Source organism: Rhinopithecus roxellana, chromosome 1 (assembly GCF_007565055.1).
Source record: "Rhinopithecus roxellana isolate Shanxi Qingling chromosome 1, ASM756505v1, whole genome shotgun sequence".
NCBI lineage: Eukaryota > Metazoa > Chordata > Mammalia > Primates > Cercopithecidae > Rhinopithecus > Rhinopithecus roxellana.
The window spans coordinates 123,879,516-123,890,173 of NC_044549.1; the positions used below are offsets into that span (position 1 = coordinate 123,879,516).

Genomic DNA, 10,658 nt, shown 5'->3' on the forward strand with positions numbered 1-10,658 from the left:
TCCAGGTCCCAGACCACCCCCGTTGGCCCAGGCTGGGTCAAACCTACTCTCTAAGTCTAGAAGAGGAGGAAGCATCATGATGGGAGAGCCCAAAGCAGCCCCACGTATCTGGAAGGTTTGGACCAAGGCTGCCCTGGAGCATAGCTCCCAAAATGCCAGGATGCTTTCTTCTCCCACATCCTGGGATGGTCTGGAGGACGATGGCCCATTCCTGCATCCCACAGAGCTGCTGCAGTGCGTAGAGGAAAGGGGTGCAGCGGGGCTGTCCTAGGCTCCCTGCCTCCGCAGGCGCTTCCTCAGCTCGCCCTATCTGGAACCACGACTCTGAGGCTGGGGGGACGGGGAGAGAATGCCCAGGTTGTGTCCTCTCACGAGGCTCCCACTGACCCCCCGACATGCTCTTTATCTTCAGAACAACAACTACGACTGCCCCCTGCCCGAGGAAGAGACCAACCCCAAGGGCAGCGGCTGGTTGTACCATTCAGATGCCATCCGCACCTACCTGAACCTCATGGGCAAAAGCAAGAAAGATGCCACCCTGGAGGCCTGTGCGGGTGCCCTGCAGAACCTGACGGCCAGCAAGGGGCTGGTGAGTGGGGCTGTACCTTCTCTCCCGCAGCGGCCCCATCCTCCAGCCACTGTCCAGGCTCCGCTCCCTCCTTTCCCCCCAGCCTGTCCCCTGGCTTCGGAGCCTCCCATGAGCAGAGTGCCTGGCATATGCTGGGCTCTGGGCTGAGCACTGGGGAAACACCTCTGCCCTTTAGGAGCTGCTGGGGGGTGCAGAGTGGGTGGGCCCACTAATGCTGGATTCAGTCCATGGCCACACAATCCTCTTGGACACATGGTTCCTGGTCCCTGGCTGACTTCCTGGGCCCTGCTTGAGGTTAGGGAATGGGGTGGAGAGGGTGTTTGGCAAAAGGAGTTGCCCATTTGTTGAACTCACAAAGGTGGAAAAAGAGGGTTTGGGGTCCAAGCAGGTCCAGAGAAGACTGGACAGAATTCGTGCAGATGTTAAGGCCAAATGTATGTAGCTTGGAGGGCACAGTGATATGGGGCAAAGCCAGAGGAAACCTGTTTGCAATCAAGAAGAGTTGAGATGGGCCAGGCAGCCAACTATTCTCCAGCTTTACTTAGGACAAGGGAACCGAGCAGCAGCAGCACTAGAGTGGACCGAGGGCGGAGAACTTCTGTGGCTGTGAGGAGTGAGGCTGGGCAGCTCTGAGAACACCAAATCCACCTAGACCTGTTACACCCAGGGTGGCTCTGTTGCTTAAAGGTCTGGGTGAACTGGCCTACCTCTAGGGGACCCCAGTTCTGTCTCCATGTGGGCCCAGACCCTCTCTTAGCCCTCTTTTCTCAAGCAAGCCCTCAACAAATATGTGTTGGATTCTAAAGAGGTAAGAAAGTTGGAAGAAGGCCAGCTGTATAACTGACAAATACCCTTGACCGTATAGTTTCACATGGGCAGATAGTGTGGGGAGACATAATGGGGGCAGTGCTGAGACAGTGGGGTGAGAGAGCAGCACTGGACACTTGGGTTAGTCTAGAAGCTGACTCTGGGTTACTATGAGTAGGGGAAATGAAACTTCCCTCTCTCCACCCATCTGGTCTGCAGGTTGATCCGGGAGACGGGATCAGGGCTGGGAAAGGGGAGGTGCATGTTAGCCTAGGTTTCTGTTGTTACCCACATGTGAGCAGATTTTTGTGTCTGCTAGTGCTTCCAACATGAAAGAGAAAGGGTTCTGGGATGTCTGCCTTTGGGATTCCTTGCCCCTTTCTGCCTGCCATGGTGCCTGGGAAGCCACAGGCTAGCTCCTTACCTGCTCCTTCTCTCTTAGATGTCCAGTGGCATGAGCCAGTTGATTGGGCTGAAGGAAAAGGGCCTGCCACAAATTGCCCGCCTCCTGCAATCTGGCAACTCTGATGTGGTGCGGTCCGGAGCCTCCCTCCTGAGCAACATGTCCCGCCACCCTGTGCTGCACAGAGTGATGGGTAAGGTCCCTCTCTCTCCTCCCCCTCTAGCTAAGATATGGCAGGCTCCCTACAATTCAAAGCCTGCTTGAAGGTCATCTTTTAAGCCATTCCCTGGGATGAGCTTTCCAGGAAAGGAAGCTAGCCAAAGACAGGTGTGGAGACAGGAGTGGGGAGCCTGTCACCTGAGGGCTGGGAGCAGATCTGCAAAAGTCCTATCTGGGTCTCTGAGCCCTGAGTTTGAGCTGCCAGGAAGCCCTGAGGGCCCCCTGGCTCAGAGCCTGGCAGAAGGCTATCCAAGAGTGTGGCCCCAGCGGGAACCCCTCAGCCCCTCCTTCCCTAGTCATCCTGACCCTGTGCCCCAACTCCTTCCTCTCCCAGGGAACCAGGTGTTCCCAGAGGTGACCAGGCTCCTCACCAGCCACACTGGCAATACCAGCAACTCTGAAGACATCTTATCCTCGGCCTGCTACACCGTGAGGAACCTGATGGCCTCGCAGCCACAGCTGGCCAAGCAGTACTTCTCCAGCAGCATGCTCAACAACATCATCAACCTGTGCCGCAACAGGTGGGCGGGGGGTGCTCCCACGGGCTGCACCCCAGTCAGAGCCCCTCCTCACCCTGCACAGCAGGAGGCAGTCCTGCAGCTCTCCATGGAGCAGGGAAAGCACCCAGGATAGGAGGAGCCAGGGACGGGAGAGGCTTGAATGGAGGAGAAGTTCCAGAAGCCGAGAATGCGTGGAGCAAAGGGTCTAGCATCCAGGCCCCAGGGCTGCACGGAGGGAAGAGGCAACACACTGGGCCAGCAGGAGGCATGGGACAGCAGGTCCAACTGAATAGGGACTTTATCCTGTTCTGTGGGGCTGCCTCTTCCCAGGACAAGGCTGGGGACTGGAGTGGAAGAGCTCTGCCCCCTCATGGCCCCTGAGGAGAGTCCTGGGGTGCTCTAGGTGGGCAGGGTCATGGGGTTGTGCCCACTGTATAGGGTGACCAGGCTCACCACACCCCAATGGGGCTCCTCTCTTTTGCACACCTGAGGCCTCCTCTGAGGCCTCCCCTGTGTCCAGTCCCTGGCAGTGGGGGTGGGAGGGAAGAGGGTGTTCCTTCTCACGCCTCCTGGAATCTCATCTCACAAATGCACTTTTCACCTGCCCAGTGCCTCACCCAAGGCCGCAGAAGCCGCCCGGCTTCTCCTGTCTGACATGTGGTCCAGCAAGGAACTGCAGGGTGTCCTCAGACAGGTAAGAGCTCAGGACATCATCCTCTTCTGAGGTTCTTCCTGCTCATGAGCAGAGGACCTGGCATATGCTGGGCTCTGGGCTGGGCACTGGAGAAACGCCCCTGCCCTTCGGGACAGTCTGAGAAACAAAGACAGCTTCTACATGAAAATGAATGTGATGAATATTCTGATCGAGTCTCTGGGCTCTGGGATCTGCGAGGGGTGCTGAGAACATGGAGGGCAGAGGAAATCAAGGAAATGTGTGAGAGGCCTGTGGTGGGATCCTTTAGCAGCAAACTGAAAAGCAGAGTGGACAGAAAGCACACAAGTCTCTTGAGGGCATGGGGTGCACTCCAGCTAGAAATGTAGGTTTGGGCTAGGTTACAAAGCCCTTTTAATTTCAGACTGAAGAGCTTGGATTTGCACCTTTGGCACTGGGGAACCATTCAAAGTTTTGAATAGAGGGTCTCACGATCAAAGCAGCACTAGAAAGACTAATCCCACATGTGTGAGCCAGGCAGGGTGGGCTGAGAAGCCTGGAGCCTGCTGTCCTTGTCCTGTGGTGACCTTGGCCTCCTCAATCCCTCCCCACCTAGCCAGGGGCAGAGCCCTCTAGGGTATAAGGTCTTGTTGTAGGACATCTTCACATGGCCCCTTCTTTCCCATTCCTCAGTGATGAGCATGGACATAAAGGACAGGAGGCAGAAGAAACGGAGCGGTGGGGCTGATTAGGCTGGAGCTTTTAGCTTGAAGACTATGGTTACATTCACAAAGACAGATCAGACGTGGAGAGGCTGAGAAGGCTTTGAGATGGGAGGAAGAGGGATCCCAATTTGGAGAGGTTGAGTTTGGAAGACTTGGATGGGAGACCAGGCTGGAGGTGGTGCGGGCCCTGGCAGAGGGGCCAGAGCTACCATACAGAGTGGTGCTTTGTTCAGGCAGGCAAAGCCATGAGAACAGGCAAGACCACCATGGGATACATGTGTATGGAAAAGTCTTGAGGGACAGGACAGAAATATGAAGACCATCTGCTGGGGACAAGGAGGAAAGGCCAGGGAAAGGGGGAACTGTGTAGGGTGCCAGAAGGGGCTGAAGACCTGGTGAGAGAAGAGGAAGCTCTAAGGAAGGCAGGGCATCAGTTCCCAGCGCTGCCTAGAGGACCAGGGGATGGACACTGGGAAAGGCTCTGGATCTGGTGCTTCGGAAGTCTCTGGAGCCCTTCAGGAGCACTGCTGGGCAAGCAAAAGGAGCCACATGGGGCTTGCTGCAGGGGGCAAGGCAGTGGGTGGGGATGGACGTGGAGTTGCTGAGAGGAGATGCTGCTCACTGCAATTTAGCCTGGAGAAGAAGAAGCCAAAGAGTGGGTAAAAAGAGATCTGTTTAAAGACAGAGGGGACTCAAGCATCTCTGTCATGGGAGGAGAGGGAGTAGGCAAAGAAGGGAGAAAGATGGGGATGGAAGACTGGGAAGACTGGGGATCAGTTGAGCAGCCTGGGGCAGAGGGAAGCACAGCTCTTCCTCCAGCATGGCAGGGGACAATAGGGAGACCCATGAACCCATGGTGTCCAAAGATGATTGGGGAAATCTGAAGGTCACAGCAAAGAGTGGCCCTTGTTCTCCATGCGACATTCCAGAGCTCCTTTCCAACAGCACTGCATTGGGGGTGGGCTTGGCAAATGGCAGCTGCCAGATAGACAAAGGAAGACGGGGAGGCAGGTAAGGAGGACTGGTGAGAGCTTCCTCCCACTGTGTAGTGGTGGTCCAAAGCATTCAGCTTACCCCAAAACACAAATGGAGTCCACCCCCGGCCTAAGACACACAGAGAATCCACTGACATCGCTCTTGGTGGGAATTCCCTTCTACACATGCCTTTGGGAACCAGCGTCCCCATTCAGTCTCCACTCCTCCCTCTAGCTGTGCTTGACAACCGTCCTGGGCATGATCTAGTTGGTGCTTCTGTTCCCAAAGGGCCTTCACATCCATCATGCATTGAGTTGTCACAAGCACAGGTGAGACAGGCCACATGGCTTGTATCCATTTTGCTGAATAGGGAATCAGGGTCCAAGGACTTTGTCTTGATTCAGTGAGTCAGGACATGAGCCAAGCTCGACAGGAATGAGCATGCAAATCTGCAGAAGGAAAATGGCTCATGTAATACATGCCTAAAGACAGGAGGAGCAGGGCTTTGAACCACCTGCTGTTTCGGATCCCCTATGCCATCTCCCCTCCTATTCCCACAGGTCGGTGATGGCTGACTTGGCGCTCAGAGCTCAGGGCTGGCAGCAGGACCTTCTTTTCAAGGGCACCTGGGCCTATTGCTGCATTCAAATCATGCTGTCCACGTTCACTCGGAAGCATGTCTTGAGCACCTGCTGTATGCTGGGAGAAATAACAGGAACAAGACTCACTCTCCATCCAGCAGGCGCTTAGGGGCTAGTGGGGCTGGAGGTGGAGAACAGACAAGTAAACAGAACCTTCTAGCACAGCAGCTTCTTACCAGTGCCAGCCCCCTGCTCCTTTGTTTGAGAAACACTGGGCATGTCCTCTCTGCCCAAGAGCTCTTGTCAGAATTGTTGAAAAAAAAAAAAAAAAAAGATAGAGATGGTCAGAGGGAAGAACAACTGACAACGTCTCTAATCTGATTTTGATTGTTGCTCTGTTTTAAAAATAATACTAACCTAAATCCTCATGCCTTGACTCAGGTTTCTGCAAATGCAAATAGGAAATTCAAATGTGTCAGTGGAAGTTCAAACACATTTCACCAACTCGTTGAGAGTTATTATGTTTGGTTGCACATTTACTGAGGCTGGTTTTAGCCCTGACGCATGTATTTAGCAATGAGAGCAGAGGCTATGTGAGCCGAGGATGCTCTGGGAGGGCAGTGGTCAGTGTCTGACCCCACAGCAAGCCCCATCCAGTTTTGTGTCATTTGGTTGCTGTTTCTCCCTTTGCAGCAAGGTTTCGATAGGAACATGCTGGGGACCTTAGCTGGGGCCAACAGCCTCAGGAACTTCACCTCCCGATTCTAAGAAGAGGCTGTCCAAGCAAGTTAGGCTTGCAGGTAAGAATCAATCGCCCCACCCTCTGGGCGAGGGATGCCTCCGGGACCACTGCAATAGCCTCAGCCAGTCTCAGAGACAGGGGCTAGGCCTGTGCTCCCAGGAACACAGAAGCATCCTTTCGCCTGACTCTGGACAACACAAGCAGTTGTGTAGACTGCTTGGCTAGGGGCATGGGTTGTCCCACCTTCAGGACGTTAGGGGTGTATAATGTCCTAGGAGTGTCAGAGGGGTCAGAGGGTCTGGGCAGGACTGCTAGGTACAAATGTGTAGATTGCACACTGAACAACACAGGTGGTGCCATTCACATGGACTACAGTGAGTTCTACAATATGGATAACTGGAGTTCTAGAATATGTCATTCTGGGCTTGGTCATCCACAGCTCACCTTTTTATCCTTTTATAATTCACTTTCCAGTCTCTGCACATGTCCAGTATGGACAAGTTTATTTCCAGCTGATGATTCTAGGCCCCAAAAACTCAGAACCAATCCTATGAGAAAGGCTTGCAGACCTTAGTGTTCATTGGAATCATCTGGATTGCTTGCTAAAATGCACACATTTGGCCCAACCCCAGCTATTCTGACTCAATAGCCCTGGAGTGGGATCTAGGAAAGTCTATTTTTAAACAAGTATCTAAAGTGTTTCTGATGCAGGTAAACTGAGAATCACAAATAGATACTCCAGCCAGATGTTGTCACCCCTAGAGAGGGGCCTCAGAGGCAGCCCCGTGTGGAGCCATCTGCAAATCGCCTGGGATCAAGACAGGGTCTCCTGGGCTGAGGGGGACCTCTTGGCCAGGCTGTCTGCCAGCATCTCCTACCCCAACCCCTGGTGGGGAGAGAGGACTGTAACTTTGGTCTGGATGAAGGTTAAATAAGACTTCAGATATCCTCTCCTGGTAAACAAGCTGCAACAACTTGAAGGCGGAAAAGGGGAAAGAGATTCGGTTCGGCAGATCCTTAATGAACACCAGCTTCTTGCTTAGTGAGGAACACAGTGGACAGGGAACAGTGGGGCAGGGTGGCAGACAAAGCTGGCAAGCTTCTGAATCCACAGGACAACCTATAAATGTGTCTAAGGCTGCCCTGAATCCAGTCTCAGGCCAGGGCACACCTGAGGGCCGATGTGAGAAGAGGGTGGCAGTACAGGCTGGGCTTGTGGTATGGAAACATCTCACTGTAAACACTAACTGGAGGACTTTCTCCTTTTCCAGGAAGATATGACCCAGCTGAGAAGCCCTCAGGCCTCACTGGATGGGGTTTTCTGTCCATCCTGTGCAGTATTTGGAAAAGTTCACAAAAAACTGAGAAGAAACCTAAAAACTGTTGATAACGGAAATATTTTTAGATTTTTTTTCCTTGCGGGAACTGGCAGGCAATGGGGGTTAGGGAGGTTGGGGGGGCTTTCTTGAGTTAAAGGGGCTTATATGTGATGTCAATATTTCTTCCTCTGAGAAATGGTATATATATGTGTATAATGTAAGTGTGTGCATGCATGTGCGTGTGGGTGTGTGTATGTGTGAGTGTCAAAGCATAACCACAAACTGCAAAAAGCTGGGTAAGCTATTTTGTTGCAGCTCGTAAGGTGGCGAAAAGGACTCTCCTGTGTTTCTTACTCATAGGCAAGGACAACATGTGCTTTTTGGTGAGCGGCTCATAGTTCCTGAAATGTATGGTGCCAGGGCAAGGGGGCCATTACTGCAGTCAGGCCCTCAGAGGAGTCCTGCAGGCTTCCTACCAGCGGTATCTGAGGGTGCAGGAGTAACTGGGGCTGGGCCAGCCTCCCCGCTTATGAGACTGCTTTCCAGGAAGGGAGGTCTGGTGTATCGCATGGGAAAATCTGGTGTGTCTGATGATGCCACCCCTCCTACAGCACCACAAGGACTGAGGTTGGGCAGGTGTGGGGCTCCAGAGGACAGCAGGACACTTTCGCATACTTTGCCAAGTGAGGCCTGCTCAGGCGAGTAGGAGCTGAAAGATGGTGCCTGCCACCCTCTGTGTGCCCATCAGAGCAGGCTGAGCCTGCAAAGGCCCTGCATTCAGAGGTCTTGTAATCTACTTGTTGCAGGAGAAAGAAGGTAAAAAATGATTTTTTAACAAGGCTATTTTATTGCAGATCTTTCCCAAGAGCTGTTCTGGGAATGGCTGTTTGGTCTTCATATTCCCAGTGGAGAGGGGAACAGGCGGGGCTGTGTATACACCTATTCTGGCTTCTAATGGGATGGAGTTGGGGTATATAAATTAACCAGGAAGATATTTCCACCAAGCCTGCTGTGAGTCAAGTGAGGGGGTGTTTGGGGTCCCAGGAGACTTGGAGGGGGGGAATTTGGGTAGACTAGGAAAGGAAAGTGCCATATCAGGGTACCTGCAAGCCCACATCCCAGCCAGGGGCCATCCTCCACTTCCCCTGACCCCAGTTGTCGTGTCTCCACTCTGTGAAACCCACAGGGGATGTGATAAACAGGGCCATTAGGGGCATCAGCCACATCGAGCCCCCAGACTCTGTGCACTTCAGACGAGCAGTAGCAGGACGGCTCCCGAAGGCCTTATAAGAAAACCTGTGTGGACAGCCCTTGGTGTACACTAGGACAGAGTAGAGCCCAGTGCTCCCAAGCCTTCCTCCTTCCAGCCTCTACCTCCATGCTAGCATTGCTGGTATTAGAGAGGAATTAACTTCCTGGTCTGTGCCCTTCTCTAGAAGAATATAAGATGCTCCTCCTCCCCACCCCTTCTCAGCCTCCTCCCAAGTCTCTTCCTCTTCTGCACCACCCCCGAGTCCAAACCCACCTCTTGCCCCAGCAATCAGAGCTGGAAAACACCGATGTGGACTCAGTATGACAACTGAGATGGGGGAAGCCAGACATGTGAGAATGCTATCCTCCGAGAGGTGTCCCCGGTCATTAGCCAGCTGTGCTGTGGTACTGTGGGTCTGTCCCTTGCTTCTGCTTACACTGGGAGGCCCACTCTTGGCCCACCTCTCCCTCTCAGGGAACCACGTGGAGCCTGGTCTCCCTAGACTGTCCTGGGCATAGGTTTCCGGGGCCTCCTTTGTTGCCATCAGAACCCAGAGGAATTCTTCTCCTAAAAAGTATTTATGGCACACCAATCTGTGCTGGGCAGTGTCCTAAGCACTTAGACTACATCAGGGAAGAAAACAGACCACATCCCTGTCCTCATGCAGCTTATGTTTTCCTGGAAGAAAGCGGAGACACGAGTCCTTGGCTTTAGGGCTCCCCGGGGTGGGGGATGTGCAGTCTGATCAGGGCAGGAGGGGAAACGCACCTCTGCATGTGAAACTTACCAACCCAGGCAGATGCCCCTTCCCCTTAGCACTACCCTGGCCTCCTGCAGCCCCTCACCTCATGTTCTTCCCACCCCCACAGGATGAAGAGCCCCATGGGCCCAGCCCCTGCCCTGGGAACCAGGCAGCCTTCCAGACCTCAGGGGCTGAGGTGGACAGTTAGGGCAGGCCTTCCTTTGGTGACCTTGCTCGTTCCCTCCCAGGCCAGCTCAGGTCACCCGGGCCACTGACCCAGGCCTGTCACTTTGGGAGGGGCAAAACTGAGAGGGGCTTTTCTTAGAGAAAGAGAGCAAGGAGTTTGCCAGGCTCCATGTAGCTGACACACGTCTCAGAATTTTAAGTCCACATTGACCTCACACTACCAGGGCCAATGCCCAAAATAAGAAGTTCCAATTAGGGGCCAAATGAGAAAGGACACAGACTCTGCCCCTACCCTGACCCTGGGATCTCCTGTGCTGGTGGCCAATGACAAATCCAGCCACCTCTGCAGTGGGGACCACACTAGCAGCCCTGACTCCACACTCCTCTTGGGGACCCAAGAGGCAGCGTTGCTCTCTGAGTGGCCACCTCAGAACCTGGCTGAGCTGGCTGGGAGGACCAGGACTGTGGCTGGGGTGGGCAGGGAAGGGAAGCCGGGGGCTGCTGTGAGGGATCTTGGAGCATCCCTGTAGCCCACCCTCCCCTTGTTTCATATTTGTAGAGGAACCTTGTGCTGGCCAGGCCCAATTTCCTTGTGTGACACACTAATGTATTTGCTTTTTTGGAAACATAGAAAATCAATAAATTGCTAGTGTTTCTTTGAACTTTTTCGAGGAGTAGATTCTTTGGGGTGCTGTTGAGGGATGAAGGGGCTACTCATTTCCTTCCGTGATCTCCTCTTACCCTGTACCAGGCAAGGACTGAGAATGCCACCCGAGGGCACAGGGACAGCGCTATCCATGGACACCTGCTCTACAGCAGCACATCTGAGCCTCACCACAGCTCCATGACACTAGGATTGCTGTCCTGATTTATAAAATAAGTAAAGCAAGACTGAGGGAAGGAACAAATACCCCCAGGGTCACACAGCTTGTAAATGTCCCCAAGCCTGAACCCATCCAGGTCAGG

At 53.6% G+C, this 10,658-nt stretch overlaps 1 protein-coding gene across 2 annotated transcripts in view; it reads left to right on the top strand.

Annotated features, from left to right (window-relative positions):
• PKP1 (plakophilin 1) overlaps positions 1-10,358 on the top strand; it is a 49,290-nt gene extending 38,932 nt beyond the window's left edge. The window contains exons 9-15 of one of the 2 annotated variants that reach the window (XR_747904.2): positions 413-589; positions 1,839-1,992; positions 2,353-2,539; positions 3,128-3,212; positions 6,145-6,251; positions 7,465-8,523; positions 9,634-10,358. Coding sequence is in view for 1 of the 2 variants with exons in the window: in XM_010362688.2 (XP_010360990.1) it covers positions 413-589; positions 1,839-1,992; positions 2,353-2,539; positions 3,128-3,212; positions 6,145-6,219 (678 nt within the window). In the remaining variant the exon portion in view is untranslated. Of the gene's footprint in view, positions 1-412; positions 590-1,838; positions 1,993-2,352; positions 2,540-3,127; positions 3,213-6,144; positions 6,252-7,464 lie in introns of both variants that reach the window. The other variant, XM_010362688.2, reaches the window with a different exon arrangement.
• Positions 10,359-10,658: the final 300 nt, after the last annotated feature.